The sequence below is a fragment of the Cygnus olor genome, chromosome 14 (assembly GCF_009769625.2).
Source record: "Cygnus olor isolate bCygOlo1 chromosome 14, bCygOlo1.pri.v2, whole genome shotgun sequence".
Lineage (NCBI taxonomy): Eukaryota > Metazoa > Chordata > Aves > Anseriformes > Anatidae > Cygnus > Cygnus olor.
Window position 1 is genome coordinate 20,049,098 of NC_049182.1, and position 21,793 is coordinate 20,070,890.

At 63.9% G+C, this 21,793-nt stretch overlaps 3 protein-coding genes across 4 annotated transcripts; 2 read left to right on the forward strand and 1 right to left on the reverse strand.

Moving 5' to 3' along the window:
• Nucleotides 1-436: 436 nt before the first annotated feature.
• On the forward strand, nt 437-8,717 carry LOC121077868. The gene is made up of 2 exons (XM_040573482.1): nt 437-2,273; nt 8,635-8,717. The coding sequence occupies exons 1-2, from the start codon at nt 1,358-1,360 to the stop codon at nt 8,703-8,705; spliced, it is 987 nt and encodes a 328-aa protein (XP_040429416.1). The 5' UTR covers nt 437-1,357; the 3' UTR covers nt 8,706-8,717.
• Nucleotides 8,718-15,023: 6,306 nt separating this feature from the next.
• Nucleotides 15,024-18,500, forward strand: IL17B (interleukin 17B). 2 transcript variants are annotated; one of them, XM_040573685.1, is made up of 3 exons: nt 15,024-15,445; nt 17,186-17,472; nt 17,694-18,500. In XM_040573685.1, exons 2-3 carry the CDS (start codon nt 17,213-17,215, stop codon nt 17,950-17,952), a joined length of 519 nt encoding a protein of 172 aa, XP_040429619.1. In that variant the 5' UTR covers nt 15,024-15,445; nt 17,186-17,212; the 3' UTR covers nt 17,953-18,500. The 2 variants fall into 2 exon arrangements, with proteins under 2 accessions (XP_040429619.1, XP_040429618.1); XM_040573684.1 differs by lacking the exon at nt 15,024-15,445 and having other exon boundaries at nt 16,781-17,472.
• Nucleotides 18,501-18,607: 107 nt separating this feature from the next.
• PCYOX1L (prenylcysteine oxidase 1 like) lies at nt 18,608-21,293 on the reverse strand. The gene is made up of 6 exons (XM_040573683.1): nt 21,177-21,293; nt 20,845-21,051; nt 20,363-20,537; nt 20,065-20,276; nt 19,834-19,974; nt 18,608-19,392 (listed from the first exon to the last, which is right to left on the reverse strand). Exons 1-6 carry the CDS (start codon nt 21,259-21,261, stop codon nt 18,734-18,736), a joined length of 1,479 nt encoding a protein of 492 aa, XP_040429617.1. The 5' UTR covers nt 21,262-21,293; the 3' UTR covers nt 18,608-18,733.
• Between the last annotated feature and the right edge of the window lie 500 nt (nt 21,294-21,793).

A 21,793-nucleotide genomic window follows, 5' to 3' on the forward strand; every position in this document is an offset into this window, starting at 1 on the left:
GTTATCCCTGCTCCCAGCCCCGGCCAGGCGGGCCCTGAGCCCTGGCCAAGTGTGGGAACAGCCACAGGGGGCTCAGCACCGCGGGGCAGGGCTGCCTGCAGGCCTCCTCTTGCTGCCTCCCTGCCCTGCACCATGGCAGAGCCCAGCCTCAGCCCCGTCCCCAGCCTCCTGCACGCCCAGTGCCATGCACACCCCATGAGCACCTCCCTGCAAAGCGGCGCAGTGCCTTTTCACAAAGGAGCAATGCCTGGCTCAGCACTTCCCCATGCCCCAGGAGCCAGCCCTCCTGCACGCCGGGTGGTGGGAGCTGGGGATGGTGCTGGTTTGCTCGTGGGGGCTGCCGGCTTTGTGCTGGCACGCTGGCTTTGCCTGGCTCTTGCTGTCCGGGGGGTGTACAGTCCTGGTGCACCTCCAGCAGCTCCAGTGAGGACCATGTCCCTGTGAAAGACAGAAGGTGGCAGTCAGCGTGGCCGTGAGTTCCCAGGGGCTGCAGGCAGGGCTGTGCGGGGCAGTGAGCCCTGGGGCACCCCTCAGGTCCCTGGCACCCCCAAGGCACTGAAGCAGGGTCTAGGTGGGACTCCGGCACAGTGCCCCGACCAGGGGCTCAGGTCTGGTGTGAAGGAGCAGGGGGTCAGGCATCCGGAGACCTGTCCCTGCCGTGCATCCCCTGTGGGCATGGTGCAGCCGCAGGTCATGCCACGAGCCCTGCAGCAACCCCGGTGCTGCCCAGTCGGGGGTGCCCAGCGGTGCCTCCCCGGGCACTCCTCCTCTGGCTGCCCATCACCAGCCCGTCCTCGTGCTCCCTCCCCTGGGAGCTGGACACAGCCAGACCCACAGGGCACCACCAGCATGACGAGGTCCCCAGGCAATAGCAGCAGCTCTGTGCACACACAAAACCCTGCAACGACCAGAGTGTTCCGAGCCTCCCTGCTCACACCGTGGTTTCCCCAGCCTAGCAGTGCTGGTGAGCCACCGGCCAAAAAGGCCACTGGCTGGGCACTGTGGACAGCTGGTGCTGGGGAACGGAGCCTCTGCTCAGCCCCAGCCCAGTGTGCCCTGCTCCATAGCTCAAAGATTGCTCAAAGCTGCCCATTCCCCAAATTCTGGCAGCCCAGGACAAGTCCCCTTCTACTGTGGGCAAGCTGGAACGTCCCCAGCCCCACGTAGCCATCGGAGGTGCCTTGCTCCAGCCCCGCATGGGGTCTAGGGACAGCCCCGTTTCCGCCTGCCACCACCACCCTGGCCATCTTGGTGGGAAAAGCCAGGCCTGAGACTTCTCTTCACCCGCAGCGTGGGGCTGGGGACCTCAGCTGCCGTCTCCAGGGAGGTGGCAGCGGGGGAAGACGTGCAGGAAGGAATGCACTGGGCTGCGCATCCCACCGCTGGGAAGCAAAACATCTGCCGGGAGCTCGCCTGGGGGAGGGAGGTGCCCTCGTCCTCCCTGCTCTGTCCTCATCACAGCCTCCTCATCCTCAGGAGGGGCAAAAAAGCAAAAGCCAAAAAAAGGGTGCTGCAAGGCCTGCCCTTCCCCCCTTGTCTCTGCTCTCGTTTTGGCCCAGTTTCCCAGGGAAACGGGGCTCACATCCATATGCCATGCGGCTGCCATCCTGTGCTCAGCCTCTCTGAACCAAGTAGCCAAAGTAAAGCACTCAGCCCTGCCAGGAGCAAGTGTGCACAAGGCGGGGGCATCGTCCCACCTCCAGCCTCGCCACCGCCCCATGGCATCCCCTGGCAGCACCGTGCTCCCTGCGTGGCTGCGGGGACAGCTGGGACGCTCGGAGCCACCGATCTCAGCCTCCCCGTAATGCCCGGACACGTTTACGTGCAGCTCCCAGGACGAGATTTACAGCCCAGCCCCCGCACAATGACCACATGCTCATTAATTTCACCAGCCCCACTTTGCTCGTCCCCTTGCTCGCATGGCACGGATGTGCCGCGTGCCCACAGGACACACCAGGGCTGGACCCATGGAGCCCCCAACGTGCGGGTGCCACCAGCTGCCACCGCTTGCCCGGCCGGGCGCTCCCCAAAGGGTGCCCACGCAGGGCAGTGCTCGCGACGCCTCGGTGCCACCGGACCCGCGGGTCCTGCCCTGGCTCCTGCCACGCTCACCTCCAGCCTTCGCCTCCGTGTCCCTGCGTCCCCAGCCGGGCAAGCGCCGGCGGCCGCCCGCTTCCTCGGTGGCGGTACTGGGCTGCGCCAGAGCCGGTCCCAGCGCTGGCCCTCCCCGCGGTTACAACACAGCGCCCTTTCCCCTCTCCAGCACAGCCGCTCCTGCAGGAAATGTCCTTTTTTAATAACAGTTGGGATTTGTTTCCTCCTTGAAATTCCCCAGCCTCCTTTCTCCAGCGGCGAGGGCCCAAGCCCAAGTCTTGCCTCAGCCTGTGCTTTCTGCCGAGGGAATCCCAAAAGCCCAGCAGGATGGCGCTGCCGCAGGGGCTTTGTGTCTGTCCCCTGCTTGGGGAGGACAGAAGGTGCTGGGTGATGCTGGCACACATGCCACGCAGGTCTGAGCTCTGTCCCTGTCCCAGCTGAGCCCACCCAGGGACCCAGCCATGATCTCCAGCCCCAAAAACACCCAGGTGCCACCTCCAGCTGGCCGAGATACTGCTGGGTGGCACCGGCGAGTGCTGCCTGAGGCAGGGTCCGTGCTTGGTGCCCCCTGGGAGGACAGAGGTGGGCAGCTCTTGCTCACTCAGTTCTATGGGAATCGAAGCCACACGTGGGGACGCAGCTTTTGGGGGCTCTGCAAGATGAGCGGGCGGCAGCCCCCATGAAGAGCCGTCCTGCACAGCATCCAGCCGGGCCCTGCCGAGCACCAGCTCGCACAGCATCTCCATCCGGGCCCCCGCCAGCCCCACTGGCCTCCTCCCTCGTTCCCTGGCCAGCCTGGTATTAAATCAAAGGTTTATGAGAAAACGGAGGGGCTGAGGGAGATCCTAATCTGGTCCCAGGCTGATTAACCCTGGGTTCAGGCCGAGGTCCCGATGCTCAGCTATAAATAGCAGTGCCTTTCCTTTCCCATCCTCCCGCCGGGGCTGCAAAATGCCTGCCCTTTTATGGACAAATCGGCAGATTTGGAGCCCGGGCGGCCCTCATCTCCCATGCTGGGGGCGAGCCAAGGGGGCCCAGGGGGATGCTGCTCTTTCTCTGCGGGTTTTGCTGGGATAAATTACAATGCCGAGAACAAAGAAGCAGGTCAGGGGGGCTTTTTTCCCATGTCTTAGAGCTGGAGATGGGTGCAGAGGGGAAAGGATGCAACTGGTTTGTGCTCCTTCTCCCTGGGCATGCAGCTCCTCTCCCGGTGCCAGACTGAGGCCAAAATAGCCTAATTTGGGGTCTCTGCATCCCTGTTGAGGCTCAGGGTGGTGGCCCAGTGGGGATGTCAGAAAGGTGAACCAGGAGCAGTGTCTGGCGAGCGTGTCACCTCCATGCTGCAAAAACAAGTGGCATCTCTGTGTTTGTGACAGCAGGCAGGGGACAGGCCCCTAATCCTGGCCTGGCAGCAGGAAAATCCCTTCTTGCGCCCACAGCAGCAGCACTGGGCTCTGCTGGGTCCTGTGCTGGCTCCTGCAAACCTCTGGTGCTGGCTGCTGTGGAGAGGGACCAAAAGCCCTCTGGCCACACCAGAACTGGGCTGGCAGGGCAGAAGGAGCCTCTGGCAGGGCAGGAGCGGTGGGAGAAGGGATCGTGGTGGCACACAGCTGTGGAAGAGCCTGGCCTCCCCACGGACCCCACCACCTTTCCCACGGCCTCAGCTCTTCCTGCTGCCTCCAGCCCAGCCACCATCTCCCCCGGCCTTATCTTGCCTCCCTCTCAGCGCTGCCTCCCCCCATTTCCCTGTGCGTGGGGGGGCTCCCCCAGCCCTGTCCCCCTCACTCCCACCTGGCCGAGGCCAGCAGGATGGCGTTTTTTGGGGCACAGGCATTTTGGGGGGCAGAGCGAGCCCAGCGGGTGTCACCCCAGTGGCAGCTGGAGCGTGGGAGCGGGCCGGGGGCTGGCCCTGCTGGGCTGTTTACACGACACATTCCCGGTCCGGAGGAAGTGGTGCAGGGGTGAGGTCCCAGCGGGGAGAGGCTGTCACGTCACCGGCCTCCAGCCCTCCGAGGGGATGGGAGCCCAGAGCAAAGCTCCCCGCAGGGACGGCTCCCAGATGGTGCAGGCAGGAGCAGGGCTGGGGCTCCAGCAGCCGTGTGGTTCCCCCGCTGCCCCGCAGCCCAGCCGGGCTCTGCTCCTCGCCCATCCCTGGAGCCATTGGGAGGAGGTGACAGGGTGGCCGTGGGGATGTTCCTCTGCACCACGGCCCCGTAGGACTCCGCACGAGGCGAGCACAGTGCAGCCAGCAGAAAGGCAGGGACCTTGCGAGCCATGGTCCGAGTCCCCCCCTGGCAGAGGCATGGTCGTGCTGTGGCTAGAGCTCATTAGGCTGCCAGCACTTCTGGCTGCTTATCAAGGCTTTATCATCTTATTTCTGCTCCAGCAAGGGAGAGGGGGAGTGCGTGTGTGTGCGTGCAGCAGATCCTGCACAGCAGAGGAGCCCAGTTCATAAATCACCTCCCCAGTAGGCCCCATCTTGGCTTTCCCAGCCCCTCCAAGCTGAGTCAGTAAGAGGCATTAAACACTGAAAGAAAATGCCCCAGATAGGCTGGGTCCCCAGCAAGAAGGAGACGAGGCACAGGAGATGATCCAGCACAGCATTTAACTCACGTCTGGTTCTCGGGGCACCATCTCCCCACGTGGCCAGGCTGTCCCGTATGAACCTGCAGGCAGGGCTGGCTGGGAACGCCTGTCCCCACATGTGCCATGGCCACGGCAGGAGACAAATCCCTGCACAGGGCTTGGCTCCCTCCAGCAGGGCTCTGGGTGCTGCGGTTGTGCTCCACCCCTTGCAGCACCGGTGAAGCTGCAGCCATCACCATGGTAAAGGAGAAGCACGAAGGAAATGCTGAGCCTGTCCTCAAAGGGACAAAAATGAGCCCACAGCCCCCGACAGACAGCAGAGGAGCACACCGTGGCACTCACGTCCCCGTGCACTGCAAGCTGCAGCCGGGGGGACACTGGGGACAGCTGCCTTTCCCTGCGGGTGAGACCACTGAGCGTTCAGCTCAGCGGGGCAGCCATCAAATAAGGGTGAGAGGCAGGGAAGAAAAGGAATGGCAAATCTGCAATGAAGGAGACAGGTAAGAAGCCCAGGCTGGCAGAAGGACATTTCCCCCTGTACCAGCAATCAGAGCTGGTACATAGACAGCACCAGGTGACCTGCTGGCCAGCACACAGCATCAGCCCACACGAGGCACGGCAGGTCCCAGAGCCCCAGATGCGTTCCCTCCCCGCAGTGTCAGGGCACAGACCTTGCTGCCACCCCAGCTTCGCTGAGGTGTCCCAGTGCCCTGCAGCCACAGGGAAAGGGTCTTAACGGAGCCCTCACACCCTAGCCCAGCACCGCTGCAGTTGGGGCTGAACCCTCTTGAGGAGGCAGTTGCTGGGGGAGGCAGCGTGTCTGTGCTCAGCAATGGTGAGCCCCGATGATGTCTAACCGAGCTGGGGCAGCTCGCTGCCTCTCGCATGCCTGGACCACCTTCATGGCTGTACCCCTGCATGGCTCAGGCACGCACACCACGGGCACCTGAATGCGGGCACAGTGCAGGCCCCGGGGCTCTCCAGGCTTCCAGAAATGTCAATCTCCATCCCCACAACACTGTGACCATCTCCAGCTCCTCCACCAGCACAAAGCAACTCCGTCCCTTGCCTAAACCTGGCAGCAGGAAGGTGCTCACCCTAAGCATCCTGAGCCTGTGAGGGCGCAAACATGGCCTTGTGCTGCTGCACCAGCTCCATGCGCTGCCAGCTGCACAGCGTGTGTGTGTGCATGGCTGGGATGTGGCTGCTGCTGCTGGGAAAGGGTCTCTGCCCCACCCCTGGGGGCAGCCCAGGGCTTCCAGCCCACCTATGGGATAGGGGTGTGGGACAGGAAAACCTGGGCACCCCCCAGTAACCATGTCCCTAACGCGGAGTCAGAACTCAGCCCCCCCCCCCAGTCCCCGTGGCCGTGCCACACCAGCCAGCACGTGCTGTCCCTTTCCCAAGCCAAAGGGCCAGAGGCGCCCGGGGAGATGGGCCAGCACTGCACCTACACCTCCCGGCCAGTGACCCCCCTGCACGGCTGGGATGGGGCAGGAAGAGGAGGAGGAGGAGGAGGAGGAGGAGGCCCTGCTCCCCTGCCAGACCCCATGTCAGTGGGGACATCCCCGAGCAGGGCAGCAGCATGTCTCCACTGCCTCAGAGGGAGCAGTGGCGGCACAGAGGTGAGGGCTGCACGGTGGATGTGTACAGCCCCGGGTAGGCGAAAGGGCTCGGAGCGAGGCAGCAGCAAATGCTGCCCCGGCGCCCACCAGCCCGCAGCCCTGGGAGGGGTGCTGGGGCTGCTTCCTGTCTGGGAGCCTCCCCCCACGCAGGGTCTGCTCTGCTCTTCTCCTCTGTGTGCGTGTGTGCAGCCGGCCAAGGTCAAAGGATGGTGAAATGGCTCCAGAGCTCAGATTTCCAGCCTCTTGCCTCATCGCTTGCTATCTGATTGCGGCTCCCACAGACAAGCCCGTGCTGCTTCTCCTGGTGCGGGCTGCGGCGCTGGGCACTGCAAGCACCCCAGTGTACCCCCGCCAGGACCCCGGCCCCGTGAGCTCTGTGGGGTTCCCAGCCCTCGGGGATGATTCCTGGGCTGGCAGGGCCTCTCTCGTGCCATGCCAGGAGGAGAAGCACGCCGTGGGCGGGCGTTAAGGGTCGATACGGCCCCAGCTTCTACAGGCAACAACGCGGTGCACAAAGGCACCCGGCTCCCCCTGCCCAGCCCTTGGAGCAGGGCAGCAGCGAGATGCTGAGCCCCTGGCAAGGGCAGGTTTTGCTAGGGTGAGGAGGAACAAGCCTCGGAAAATCCTGATCAGGAACAAGGCAGATTCTCCGTTAAAAAAGAAAGAGAGACCAAGAAAAGGCGAAAAAAAAAAAAATAGGCAAGAAAAAAAAAAGCCCTTAATCATCTCCAGACTGCCTCTTGACAAGCATGGAGGGAAATGCCACTCTTTCCAGGAGCCACCCAGAGCTGCAGCCTGTCTAGACATAGCCTTCCCCAAATTCCTGCTGATAACTGCTTGGGAAATCTTTGGCAGAGGCGTGTGCATGCGTTTGTTGGAAATTAACTCCTCTCCCATCGGCCGGCAGCGGCGAGGCGATGGCAATGCCCTTGGGCATGGTGCCGTGGGCTGGGATGCTGGGGTTGGGGCAGGAATAGCCCCGTGCTGGGGCAGGCCTGGGGACACTGCCACTGCAAGGGGATGCAGGCAGGGAACAGCACGAAGGCAACGAGTGCCCCGCGCACCCAAGCCAGGCACTGCAGGGGTGATGGCTGCAGGGGCTGGGGTGCTTGGTGGGTGCCAGCCCCACTCCCTGCCTCAGTTTCCCCATCGGTGTGGTGGGGAAGGAGACGAGGAGAGGCAAGGGTGGCTGCACAGACGAAAGGTGATGGGTCAGGGAGAGGAAGCAAGGCTCCTGGAAGAGAAAAGTCCAAAGGCGAACCGGAGCGACCAGTCAGTGTGCTTCAAGGAGCACCTTGGTGCTTTTTGTCTGGAGTTTTGGCACATGGCGGGCAGAGAGGGGGCACAGCCTGGGGAGCATCGAGGAGGCTTTGCTCAGCTGAGGACCAAGCTGTGCCCGTCTGCTCACCCCTCACACGGACAGCAGGCCGGCCATTGCCCGCTGTGCATCCCCTGCCCTCGCCACCAGTCCGGTGGCCAGCCTGGTGGCTCTGCCGCAGGCTCCCGTGCTGCAACCACGCTCGGCAGCCGCCACTGCAGTGCCGGGGAGGCGAGGAGGCAGCAACCATTCACCCAGATTGCGGAGGAGCAGGGGAAACTCTGCAGCTTGGGAAGGCGCCAGCAGCGCCGGCTGGGGGATGCATTAAGGCAGGCGAGGCGAGCCAGCAGCGCGGGCTGGGCTGGCGGGGTCCTGCAGCTGCGGCTTGTGGGGTGCTCTCGGTCGGCACTGGGTGGGGTGGTCTGAGCTCCCCGCAAGCCTCCGGCAGCGAGCCCTGTCTGCGCCTGCAGCCCGCTCCCCCTAGCACCGGGCAGCACAGCAGGGCGAGCGGCCTGGGACCGCTTTCCTCACTGGAGCCGGCCCTGCCTGGGCTCACCGCTGACTTCCAGTTTTTTCCATCCCAGATGTTCCCGGATCAAAAAGCATTTCCTTCTCCAGCTCAGCCTCCAGACGGCCGGGAGAGCCCTCCGCCCCGCCGTGCACCCCTTCCCAGTGCCGGCACGGGGCTGACTTTGGGCACCCCTTTGCTGAGGACCCTGCGGCACCGATGCAGCTCCAGCCACTCCTCATCACCTCCGAGCATGGTGAATTTCCCGTGGCCGTGCTCTGTTCACCTCCCTCCCCTTCTCAGGCACAGCTCTGGGTTTGCAGTCCTGTGTGCACACACACGGGGTGGGGGCACCCTGCCCATGGCCCCGGAGACACCCCACCAGAGGGAATGAGGGTCCCATGCTTTGCAGAGGGGATGCTGGAGGAGCCGTGCCATCCCCTGCCTCCTGCCTGCTGCCCCTGCCCACCCCAGCCCCATCCCGGAGCCCCCGCGGGCACCTACCTGCCACCCCACACCTGCCAGCGCCGTGGGGACATGGCTGCGGCCACCTCCTTCTGCCGTCACATTATAACCCACCACTGGGACCCCCGTGCTGCCAGCTGGGGTTTTTTAAGCAGCTGGCATGGGAGCCCTCAGCGAAAACTCCTTCCATGCGGCTTGGAAGCTGGAAAACCTTTTTCTTTTTACCTTATATGAGCTGAAGAAGGAGGCCAGGCTGCCGACGGCCACATCTGTCAGGGGCGCCGAGGGGACCCATTGGCTGAGGTGCCTCACGTGGCGCCGCCGCCTTGACCTGCGGCCGCTCAGCTGAGTGTTGGTTTTACCCCCTAAGGAAGGGCTGCTTGACAATTTTCATATTTCTTCTAAATTTGGAGATTTCAGACAATGCTGGGAGGCTTGGCTCAGGATGCCAGAGGCCCATGTGGAAGTCATTAAGTCCGAGAGGGAGAGCAAGAGAGAGGGGGAGAGCGGGAGCGAGGGAAGGAGGGGTGGCGGGGCGCGGGGGGAGGAGATGCGAGCGCTGCGCCTGCTGCCAGCTCCGTGCCTGGGAACAGACGGGAACTCGCTCGGAGAAAGTTTTGGGGAAGAATAGGCTTCCCCCCGGCCCCCTGCCCATCCCGCCCCTGCCCGTGCGGCGCGGGGGGCCAGGCTGGCAGCAGGGCCGGGCACGGGGCGATGCTGGCGGCTGTCCTGCCGGCAGGGCTGTGGGGGAAGGAAGCGGAGATGCTCCCTGGCCCAGCTTGTGGTTCCCATTACTTTGAGAAGCTCCATCTGGCCTGGGAAAACGGTGCTGGGGCGGCCGTAGGGCTGCTGTATGTGCAGGGACAGCAGCGGCTGTGGAACCCCAAATCCCGGGGTGGGAGCCGGGTGCCTGCGGTGCCTCTCCTCGGGGTTTAGCGTGGGTGCTCCATTGCTGTGGGGCCGTGCTGGCCCCGTCCCATCCCGAAGCACGAGCCCATGTATGGCAGCTGCCCCACGCTGAGGACAGCTGTAACCAGCAGCCAGCTGGCAGCTCGAAGGGAAACGCGCCGCACCGACGCGCCCTCATCCTCCCGCGCTGGCCGTCAGCTCAGGGCACAGCCAGTGTTGGGGGCACGGCCGGGAAGGGGGGCACCCCTGCTTTTGGTAATGATGTCCTGACTGGTCCCAAGTCCCCCCCAAGTGATGCTTCAGCTTGTGGGGCTGTGATGGGCTCCTCCTCAGCAGCAGAGCATGGCCCTGGAGCAGGGAAGCAGGCGGCGTGAAGTCCGTTGCAGCCAGCAGCAACCAAGTACTAGTCGAAGCCCAAGGCGGGAGGAATCAAGGGCCTCTCCTTCATGTTCTCCCAGCTGGAGACACTCCTAGGAGGAAGCAAAGGGCCGGGCTCTGAGGTCTCGGGCCTTGAGAGACCCTGGCAGCTCACGGGACGGTGCTCGGCCACCAGCCGTGCCAAGGCATACGGCTGCTGCGCGCACCCAGTGCGAACTGGAGGGGCCTGGGAAGGGACACACAATGCCTGATCCCGCAGGGCCTGGCCTGCAGGCTGTGTCTGGTGGAGAGGACTTCCACTGACACAGCCCCAGAGGGGCCAGGAAATCCCCGCTGCCATGGTGTGCAGGGGGAGAGCAGCCACGATCGGTCCTCCCATCCCCATCGCCTGTGATGTGGGGACAGCACCAAGGCTGCTGAGCCATCACACCAGGCTTTGCCCAGAGACAGTATGCCAGCATTTGGTGTCCCCTGTCCCCTCCAGAAGGACAGAGCTTGGGGAAGTCACGGAGAAGCTGATGATGTGAGGAGCAGGGGCAGCATGTGCCAGGCTGTGTGAGGCACGGAGCTGTGCCCACAGGTCTGGGGACAGCGCCTGAGGAGTGAGCAAGGGACAGGGGGAGCAGAACCAATGCGGGGAGGTTACACCAGCAGTGGGGACGGGTGGTCTGAGAGGTGGCTGCAGGGCTGGTGCTGGGGAGGAGAAGCAGGGCCATGGGCCAGCAGGACCATGGTGATGGCAGGCCAGCACCTGGCTGTGCTGAGCACCCACGGCACCGGGAGCAGCCCTGGAGCTCGCTGCCCCCCCCCCGGCCCCTCGCCCTGCCGCACAGATATGCAGCCCCTGCTCTTGGTGGGCTGGCTGCAAGCAAAGCACAAATAAATGCTGCCACTAAACAAACCCTATAATTAGAAACCAGGTTTCCTAAATGAAGTGAAAAATGTAACGTTAGCCTCTGTTTGTTCGCTGGATGCTGCTCTCTTGTTCCATGACCCAGAAGGGTCGTGCCCTGTGGTTTCTAAGAAGCCTTAATAAGGTAATGTTTAGGAGGTTACTATCTTTACAACTCTTGTCTTATTACAACTCCATAAGAAAAACATTTGGGGCAAAGCAGGATTCCTCGGCGCGGGTTTGTTTTCGTTACTCCTTCGCTAAGATGCTGCCCAGCGAGCTCTCCCCGCAGCACATTCAGTTTCAGTATCTCCACCAAAGCCATTTTTTCCCACTCCCTGCCCCACTTGGCTGGGCACGAAGGGCTGGGTGGTCCCAGGCAGCCCCCTTCCCACCCCAGCCTCTGCTTGGCAAGGGGACAGACCCTTGGGGGGTCCCCAGCACGGCCCCACAGGGAGCAGCCCTGGGGCTCGGAGGTGCTGGGTACCCTGGGGGTGCCATGGGCAGTGGTGCAGAGCAGCCCCCCCGGGGGTGAGGCTGGTGGGCTGCGTGTGCTGGTTCCAACCCTCCCAAGAGACTGGGGAATGCCAGCAGACCTCCCTCCCCAGCCAGCCCCACTAATACTCAACCATGCTAATTTACAGCCTTTTAATCTGCTAGCTGACATTGCAGGGGGCTGCTGGTGTTTCGCAGCCCATATATCACTGCAGGCAGGAGCTGGCGGCCCCGCTGCCCGTGCTGTGCCAGCCACACGGGCAGCACGGCGTGGCTCACAGGCCAGCCTGGGCTGTTGCAGCTCTGGAGGTGACTTTCAGGACCTTCCTGAGCTGCTCCGCAGATCCCAGCCCTCCACAAGTGGCTAAAACAGCAATACCTGTGAGCACAGGATGGGCAGCAGGAGCTGCCTGGGTCCCCAGCTGGTGACAGCTCCCCGCGAGCTCCAAGTCCCTGCGTGTGCGTGGCCCTGTCCCCAGGTCTGCGGGGAGGAGAGGCTTGGCTGGGGCATGACCACAGAGGCAGACGTCAGTGCCACTGCTGAACTTTCCATTTACCTATGTCTTGCCCTGGGAAACTGGGAACTTGGACGCCTGCCCTCAAAGCAAAAGCCACCAAAGCCCTAAAAATAAGGATGCTTTCTCCTTGCAGACCTGAGGGCATCGCTGCCCTGGAAACACATCCTTGGGCTCACTCCAGCCCTGCGTCCTTGCAGCGGGGATGGCTCCGGGCTGCTCTGTGGGGATGCAGGGGGCATCCCGGCAGGACGGGGTCTCACCTTGGGAGCCTGGCACAAAATGCAGACACCCCAACAAAGTGCCCTATGGGCAGTGTCTGGTCATTGCATTCGTTGGCTTTGGGGGAAAAGCTGGGTTATTTGGATAGCCCACATAGCCCTCTCGTGCAGCGGATGGGCAGTGGTGTGCAGCCAGTAGGGATGGAAAAGAGGAACCCAAAGGGCTGGGGAAGGAGGGAGGGCAAGTCAAGGGGAGCATAAAGATCCCTTTCCAGGCTGCTCGTGTGACAAGGCAATGCTTTGCAGCAGGACCGGGTACAGCTGCAGGCATTTGGGTGCCCGTGACCCATAAGACCCCCAGGCAGGGCCCTTCCATCCGACGGCTCCTTTGAGCCCTCCTGAGCCACACAGGCCCATGAGGAACATCTCTGCAGGGCTGGGGCTCGCTAGAGGTGCAGCTCCTGGCACAGCTCCCCAGGGAGCAGCAGGACACAGGCAGAGTGGGGGCTGGGAACGGATGCCCTTCAGGCTTGGCAGGCTGATGGGGCCCATTCCCGGGTGGTGCTTCAGACATCCCTGAAGCCTCCCTGCCTGGAGAAGAGCCTTGGGGCTGCTCTGTCAGCCCTATGGGGACCTGGGGCAGAGCCACCAAGCAGACTTCTGCTGGGACAAGAATTGGTGCCTGCCCTGCCCCTGCTGTCCTCCCCCTGGGGCACCCCAGGGCGGCAGTGGAAGGAAGCGGGTTGTTTCTAGGAACAAGAGCGCACGCAGGCTTTTTCCATCAGGTGCTCTGTCTCCAAGAGCAGAAAGAAAAAGAAAACAAAAGGCAGGAGAGGAGTGGAGCAGCAGGAACCTGTGCGTCTGGATCGTGTAACGGGTGACGTGCTGTAAACGCCGGAGGGCTGATGGATGCACCGGCGGGGCTGCGGCAGGATGTGCCGGATGCGCTCCCTCCCGCCAGCACGGCACTGCTGGCAGCTGCCTCTTAATGCCTCCGGCCCCAGGGCGTGCGGGTTGGGTGCTGCGGGCGTCCCCAAGAGACGAGTGTGCACAGCTCTGCTTCCCGACGCCAAATCCCGGCTGTTCTCCACTGTGCGTTATCCATGGGGTGCGATTTACAGACGGCCCCAAGCCCAAGGAGGCGGACAGGCTGCTGACACGGCCGGATTAGGGCTGTATAAATAATATTAGCCTTTGACGCAGAGCCCAGGCGCAGCAAGGCCCCGGGCTGCCGACAGCTCGTCCCCTTGCGCGGCTGCTGTGGTCGCCCTTCCTGCATGTGGCACCCGTGCTGGGGCGATGCCCTGTGCCGCCTGTCTGCCCACTCGGCCACCCCGTGGGAAAACCCCAGGGTGGGGACTCTAGGGACATTACTGCTGTCACAGGGCATGGGAGGGAATGAGTCCCTGTCCTGCTGATGGATGCCCGGGGGGGGCACTGACCCCTGTCGATGCCAGCAGCGCATTCCCGGCCACCCTCTCCAGCCGGGACACGTCTCCGTGTTTATGCAACTGGAGGAGTGGGCAGAATGAAGCACGTTTTGTTCTTCCCTTTTTTGAGAAAGGGTAGTTTTAATTCCCACCAAACAATGTTCTTTTTCCAGCGAGCTTAAAATAAGCCTTTCTGGCCCAGGCGAGACAGAGCCGCTGGTGCGCTGAGCAGCGTTTGTGCAAATATGGTTGTGAGCACCGCGCCATGGGGCCGGCTGGCCGGGCAAATGCTACCTGCCCAGGGGTGTGGGGATGTGGAGGGTCCCACGCTGTCCCCACTTTGGTGTCCCCAGCCCCAGCTCTCCTCCCACGCAGTGGCACGGGGCTGGCTCTGGCCAGGCCGTCTCACTCGCCTCTGATGAGTGGAAAATGTTGCTCATGCGGCGATAGGAGACGGCGCAGCTCCGCGAGATGCAGCCGCAGATGGGTGCACACGCGGGTGCTGAGGCTGGTGCTGCCCCGCTCAGGGCTCTCAAATCTGGCCGAGGATCCTAGTTCAGCTTTTGTAGGGAGCAGCCTCATGGCTGGGGAAAGGCCAGGCCCCATGGAGCTGCTCCGTGCTGAGGCTGCTGGGGGTTGGGGAAGCGCAGACCCCACATCCATGGCTCCCACCCCAGCGAGAGCCCTCCTGCAGGCAAAAAGCTGCTTGCTGCCAGCATGGGAATGGCAGCCTGACCCCCCAGCCAACACCAGCAACCCCCTGCCACGTGCTCTGGCCCATGCTCCCCAGTGGGTGTGCTCCCCCCCCCGCCGCCTGCATCGCACAAGCAGGCACGAGCTCTGCTATTTTTGCTCCAAACCCGTCTAACACCCAGCCTCTACCCGGGAGCTTGAGGCCATGACTGTGGATTTCGTGATGGGAGTTGTGCATCCCAGTTTCTCTAGGGCTGGCAGACCTGGGCTACCCCATTTGGGCGCCAGCTGCCACTCTTCAGGCTCCGTCTTCCATCAAGGTTCCCACAGCAGTGGGGAAGGTGGGGACACGGTGGGGGAGCTCGCAGGGATGGGCACGTACACAAGCACCCAAAAGCACATCCGTCTCCCCCTGGGGGGCTCCAGCCCTTCCTGGCTACCTGCTCCCTCACCTTCCCACCACACTTTGGGCTGATCCCCAAGCACCCAGCTTGGCAGGGCAGTGCCATGGCTGGAGCTGGGCACACGGGGCCCACCCTAAGACCAGGAGGCTGGGGCTGGCCCCCCCCCAGGTGCCGCGCACCCCAGCCCCTTCCCTTGTGCGAGGCCAGTGGGGAAAAGCCGCCTCCCTCAGCTTATCAAATTTGGCCATGTCTGAAAAGCCCTGGTTTCCTTTTCACCAAAAAAGATCAAAACTGGGTAATTGGCTCCCAGCGCGGATGCCTCTGAGCCTCTCTCATGTGTAAACAGCATTTCCGAGCGCTGACACAACGCAGGCGGCTGCGGCACACGCGCGCAGCCCAGCACCCTCCGGGCGCCTGGCCCCACAGCCTGGGCATGGCCTGGGGCTCTGCCTGTCCTGTCCTGGGAAGGGACAAGGTGCACGCACCGCACAGCTTCAGGCCTTGCCTGAGAGGATGGCATTGCCCCCAAAGCCCTGAGGTGGCAAACGCCCTTGAAGTGTTAACGCGGGCTGGGGCTCCCCTGCATGCAGGGCAGCGGGACCACATCCCCTGCGCCATCCCCGGGCTGCTGGGGGCTCAAGGGAAGGGAGATGCAGCAGCAAGTGGGGGGGGCAGTGAGGTTTACCCCATTTTCTGTGGTTTATTATCTCTGTCTAGAGGCCCAGGTCCTGCACTGGGAAAAGGAGGAGGACATTTCCCCACACCCTACAAAGCACAAAGGCCTCGCAGCCCCGAGAGGGGGGCACACGTGCCAGGTGGGGGCATTCCTCCAGCGGCCCTCCCAGCTTTTGGGGCCGCAGATTTCGACTCCTAAAAGGCCCCTCCAGAGGAGCAGGGGACAACCTGCTCTCCGTGAGCCTGGGGAGCAGCTCGAGGCACCTCCGCTTCCAGCCCTGCTGGGCTCTGGGCAGGGGAGGGCCGGAGGCTGGAGGACGGAGGCTGGAGGGCGGCGGGCGGCGGCGCGGTTGGGTGGAGGACAGCACCACCGTGTGGCACAGCATCCCGCCGGCTGCAGGGACAAGGACAGGGACTGCTCCGGGCGCCCCACCCGCGAGGGACCCCCGCTGCCCCCAGCCCTGTCCCTGGGCCAGGCCGTGGCTGCGCCCCCCCCCGCGCCTCAGTTTCCCCCTCCGCAGCGCTCTGCGCCCCAGTGCCTGGCCTCGGGCAGCCGGAGTGGCATGGCACGGCATGGGGCGGGGGCAGCACCCCCAGGGACACCCCCGGGAGCACCCCCAGCCTGCAGCTCCGGGGCACAGCCCCAGAGCCAGCTGCCAGCACAGCCGGTGTGCCCGCACTGCCAGGGGCTGGGAGCAGCAGCAGGGTCAGGATGGGCTTGGGGCCAGAAACACCAGGGGTGCTGGGGCGCCATCACCTCGCTTGATGGGTCTGAGCCAGGGTGGCTCCTGTCACCACTCTGTCACCCCCAGCAGAGCCCCAAACCCCTCCCTGGGCAGGTTTTGCCCAGTGAGTCCCTCGGGGCCGTGGCTGGAGCCACTGGTGGAGCCAGTGCCCGGGGAGGAGGCAGTGGCCGAATCCCAGACCACGCTGGCCCCCGGCCCCGAGGCTCGCTGGCACCTCTGGGATGCGCCAGACACACCTCCGGGGAAGCGCAGGGGGCTGAGGCTTTCCCTATTTAGCTCCTGGTGTGTCTGGGCCAGCCTCACTGCAGGCAGACATCCCTCTGCTGCGATGGAGCGGGCTCCAAACCTGGTAGGTGACTGTGCCGTGGCTCGGGGCTCGCTGCTCATTTGTCTTCTGTAATAGAGTAAGTGACACGCTTGTTTGCGGATGGCTACCTGGGTTTGTTTGCTTTGGAGATGCACACGCTGGCCTGCGGGGCCGATCGCTCCCATGCCTGGTGCAACAAGGACAAAGCAGCCTTGGAGAGCAAATTCAGGATGGTCGGAGGGGACAGCACAGCACGGGAGGGAGAGAACAGCCCGGGTCTGAGAGCTTTCTGCCCCGGGTCCCCGCATGGGACGAGTGTTGCAGCAGCTGCCCACGAGCAGGACCCTCAGGCAGGGTGTGGGGCTGCCTCCGGCCAGCTGCAGCAACGCGAATAGCAGGGAGCAGGACTACAGAAAGCAACTTTGTTCGCTACTGGGCAGCCTGCCGGCTGTCAGCACACGGGAGCTCAGCCCCATGAGGCCGGAGGGAGAAGGAAAGGAAAAAGCATCTTTCTTTCTCTCTCCGTCCTCGGAGCACAGAGGGAGAGAGAGGAGGGTTTGGATAAAGATCCCATTCTTGCCTGTCTCATCTCTAAAGCTCCTTTTAAACCAGAGGAGCCCCAGGTACACCCCGAGCTGGGTGCGCATGCATCCCTCCCAGCACGCAGCCCCCTGGGGGCACAGCTCGGGGCAGCATGGGCAGGCGCGGGGGCACTCTGGGTGATGCAAATTGCCAGCATTTCCCTGGGCAAGGGGCTGTGCAGCCACAAGCACCACCTGGGGCTCGGGCTACGGGCTCACCACGACAATGTGCTCACCACCCCACGGTGCACATGCCACCCCGAAGTGGATGCGGCCCTGCCATCGCCCGGTGACCCCCTTCTGCAGGCCTGGGCAGTCACGCACCATCCTCCTTCCTCCTCAGCTTCTCCTCTGCATCTTCACATTTGCCATGGTCCTGGTGCCAGAAGCCAAAGACCAAAGCAAGGCAGCCAAAGGGAGGAGAAGAGGCCTGGCATGGCCTCCCACAGCTGCCCCTGCCCTGGCCTGGACCCCCGACGACCCCTACACCCCCATGGAGGACTACGAGCGCGGCATCCAGGACATGGTGCGCCAGCTGCGGAACAGCTCTGAGCCAGGTGACACCAAGTGCCAGGTCAACCTGCGGCTCTGGAGGTCTAACCGGAGGAGCCTGTCCCCCTGGGCCTACAGGTGAGCGTGGGGCACGGTCCTCAGGGCCGGGGTCTGTGGGCAGGGCCACGCGTGCTGGCCCCACGCTGGCAGGCACGGCGGTGACCGTGGCTCCAGCAGCACAGAGCCACCCCAGCTGCAGCTCCCCGTGTCACCCCGCAGTGGCACTGCCCTGCCCGTCCCCATCTCACCTGCCAGGCTCACTGTCTCCCCTGCCTCCTCTTGATTCTCTTCTCCTCCAGCATAAACCACGACGCAACACGGATCCCAGCAGACATCCCTGAGGCCCGGTGCCTCTGCACCGGCTGCATCAACCCCTTCACGATGCAGGAGGACCGCACCATGGCCAGCATCCCCATCTACAGCCGGCTGCCCGTCCGCCGGCTGCTCTGCCAGGTGCCGGGCGAGGTGGGGCACAAGCCCTCTGGGAGGAAGAAGTGTCACAAGAAGTACCAGACAGTCATGGAGACCATCGCCGTGGGCTGCACCTGCATCTTCTGAGCCTGCAGAGCTAACCCTAACAGCCCTTCACAGGCATCTAACCAGCTTGCTCTTGCTTCCTGAGCATCGCCAGGGCAAGGAACGTGTCTGCACAAGGAGAGTGCGGCCACATAGCTCCAAGGGCTCTCTGAAATCCCCTTGTGGGCTCCGTCAGCCTCAGCCCAAGCAGCCACTCTGGGGACACCCAGTGCTGGGGCAGCCCCTGCAAGCAACCCAGCCATGCAGCCCTGCCTCCAGCCTCACCGCGAGCCCTCTAACCTCCAGGGAAGGGCCAAGGAGGAGGGTCCTCACCCACCACCCCCAGCCCCAGGCTGCGGAGTGGGTGCTCACCCCGTGCACAAACTGGGGGCTTGGCTGGAGAGGCTGGGGCAGCTTTTGAGATCCTCAATAAAGCTCATTGCTGGCCCCCGTCTGAGCCGCTCCGTGCACTGCCAGCAGGAGGGCAGGGCTCCGCTCCTGGCCAGGCCAGCCACCCCTGCTGCTCACCCCACAGCCTTGGCCTCTGAAGCCCCCTGAGATCCCTCCCACAGCAGCAAGAGCTGTGACCCTTTCTGACAGAAAACCCACAGGTTCCTCCCAGTACAGAGCAGGGAGGGGAATGGGGAAACCTCAGGCGCGTGGCACAGACAGGCAGCAGCACAGGGCAGGGGCCGTATTCCTGAAGGCAAAGCTTGTTCAAGTCATCTGGGACACAGCCCGTCCCTCACCCCCTGCCCCAAACCCCGTGCTGTTCCCAAGGCAATAAATACTCCCCTGGCTACCGCACCGCCACCCCTGCACGTCACAGCTCAGTCTTCACCTTGTGCATCAAGTCCTTCTGGTCAATTTTCTCCAGGTCCTGATACCAGCGGTTGTAAGCCAGGAGGGCCACGTTTTTGGCCGCCACGGCTATCATCTCCATGGAGCTGGCCACCCACTCCACGCCGCTGAGGTAGAAGAGGTTGTCGTGGAGCATGATGGGCGGGAGGGACTTGGTGGAGTCGTAGCGGGGGTACGACTGCCACTCCATCACCTGTACTGAGTAGTAGGACCTGAAGAGGGTCTTCAGCTGCTGCTTGTCCAGTGGCTGCTGGGACAGGACTCGCCACACCGCAGCCTCCTGGGGCTGCTTGCGACGGAAAGCCGCCGAGATGTTGACAGGACAGATGTTGTCCATGGCATTGAAGAATAGGTCGGGGGTGTCGGTGGTGAGGATGCTGGCGAAGGGGAAGAGCTTGGGGTCGGGGAAGCCGAAGTAGGAAGAGTTGAGGTAGCCGTGCACCACGGAGGTGACAGAGGGCTGGAAGGCACTAGGGAAGTTGGCGATAGGCGGCTCGAAGTTCTCAAAGATGAAGTTGCTCCTGCTGGGGTGCAGGGGAGTTGTCACCACCACCATGTCGTAGAAAGCCGAGCCCTGGCCTTCGCTGCCCTCGTAGTGCACTTGGTACAGGGCTCTCCCTTCTTAAAAGAGTTGGCAGACAGTTAGTGTAGCCCCGTGCCCCAAGCTGTATTGCCCTGGACCTTCTTTTCTCCCTGTGGGAGAAAACTTCTAGAGAAGCTCAGCCTAGTCAGGCAAGGAGGAGCGGGACAGGGCTGCCCACCCCACAAACCAGAGCTCTCCAGCCCTCCTGCTGAGCTGGAGCAGGGGGGGAAACCTACAACATGGATGAGTTGAGCCTCCAAGCCCAAAGAAAAGCCCTAAGGGACCCCAGGGCTGAGGTTTGCAGCACAGGGCCCTGCCTCCCAGATGGATCAGACAGACAGACGACATCCCTCAATGCCCTGGGATCCTCATACCACCCACCAACCACCTCCCACCCTGCTGGGCACAGACCCACACCCAAAGGCCAGCAGCACTCATGGGTGCACGGGGCCGAAGCAGCCCCCTCTGGCCATACTCACCCGAGCTGTGCAGAGAGATGCCGGTCACCCTGGCAGGGATGACATTGGCTTTGGTCAGCTTCAGCAGACCTGAGCACACCAGCTTGTTGCCTCCTTCCACCGCCCACGTGCTGCCCTGGGCCCCTGCCAGTGACATGGCTCCTGGGGGGAGGAAGAGGAGGGTGCCTCAGAGCCCTGCCCAGGAAGGGGACCCCGGGAGGAACCCTCAGACAGGGGGGTAAGGGACTTCACCTGCGAAGGCGGGCACCAGCACCGACTGGCCGTAGCTGGAGCGCAGGACGGCCGCGATGACATCGTCCACAAAGCGCTGCGTGACACCCACCTCCAGCAGGGACTCGGCCACCGAGCGCTGCGTCATGTTGACGAAGGCGTCACCCCCCAGCGAGCGCAGCAGCTCCTCCAGGCTGGAGAAGGCGTAGCCGTGCGCCTGATACTTGTAGATCCTGGAGGGGACAGCACCACGGGGCGCCTGGTCAGGTTCTGGTGCCGGGAAGACCCTGGCACCCCCCGAGCCCCTTGGCTCTCCTACCTCATGAACTTCTCCATCACCTCCTCCACCCACATCTGCAGGCGCAGGAAGCTGATGCCATAGTGCCACCAGAGCCGGAAGAGGTTGAGCAGGTACCAGTCGGTCTCCTCCAGGACAAAGTGCTCCCCGCTGAATATGGCACTCTTCCCTGGCACCTCACGCCGGTGCTTGAGGCCTGCATGGAGCAGAGGGGCCCCGGCGGGCGGCTGGGAAAGGGCAGAAGCAAACGGGGACGCGGACAGGCCAGCGGGTGACGGAACGACACTCCTGGCTGAGCATCAGGGGATGCATGGCCCCAGGGACCCCAGTCCAACCCCATGTGTTTGGGCATCCCGTGGAACCTCCCCAGTGCTATGGGACAAAGCAGGGGGATTTTGTGAGCGCTAAATCCCACCGAGGGGAGCCAGGAGAGGGGAGCAGGGACAGCGAAGGGGACGCGGCGTGCCCGCGGCCCTGAGGCATGTCTGGAAGCATCTGCTCACCCAGGGTCTTGACGAAGTCCTGCATGTGGAGGCTGAGGGCGTGGATGGATGCGCCCCTGCTCTCGTACTGCTGCTTGTTGACGGTGACGGTGGCCAGCCGGCCGCCCACGCCGGCCTGCTCGTACACATCCAGCTGCACCTGCGGCCCGAACTGCTGCTGCGAGAAGTAGGCGACGGCCGAGCCGCCCAGCCCGGCGCCCACCACGGCTGCGGGCCGAGGGTCAGCCGGGGCTGGCACCCGCACCCCGCCGTCCCCACAGCCGGGCTGCCCCGCACCCCTACCTGCCCCCCACGCCCTCCCCGCTTCCCGGTGCTCGCCCCCCGGCTCCTACCGATGCTGCGCGGCGGGGCACGGCCGGCGGAGGCGGCCAGGAGGGCCGGCACCAGCAGCAGCAGCGGCGGCGGCAGCGGGGCCATGGCGCGGTCGGCGGCGGCAGCGGCGCCCGGCAGCGCCCGCCCCGGCCCGCCCCTCACGGCAGGCTCGGCCCCCGGGGCTGCGGCCGGGCTGGGCCCGCTGGCGGCCGTCCGCTTCGCTGAGGGCTGGCGCCGGGACAGCTTGGCCCGGGGAGGAAGGGGGACGAGGGCAGGGGCTGCGGCTGCTCGCAGGAGGGAGATGGGGCCCGCAGAGCCCGGGCTGGGTCGGCCGCAGGGCTGAGAGCACCGAGACAGCGCCTCTGGTAGCTGCAAGGGGAGAGGGGCCCGGGCTCGCCCCCCGGGGCGGCAGCGTGCCTGGGTGCTGTGCAGCCACACGCCGGGCTACACGGTTCCCTGACTTCCCTGCGGCCCCAATGGAAGTGGTGGGCTGGCTGGAGACACAGAAGTAGCATCAAAATTGGCCTTGTTTTGGGAAATTTGGCTCCCCGCACCTTGATGCCAGGGCTCAGAGGAGGTGATGCTCGAACAAGACAACACCACACCAAGGATGCTTCACACACAGCAGCTGCTGACC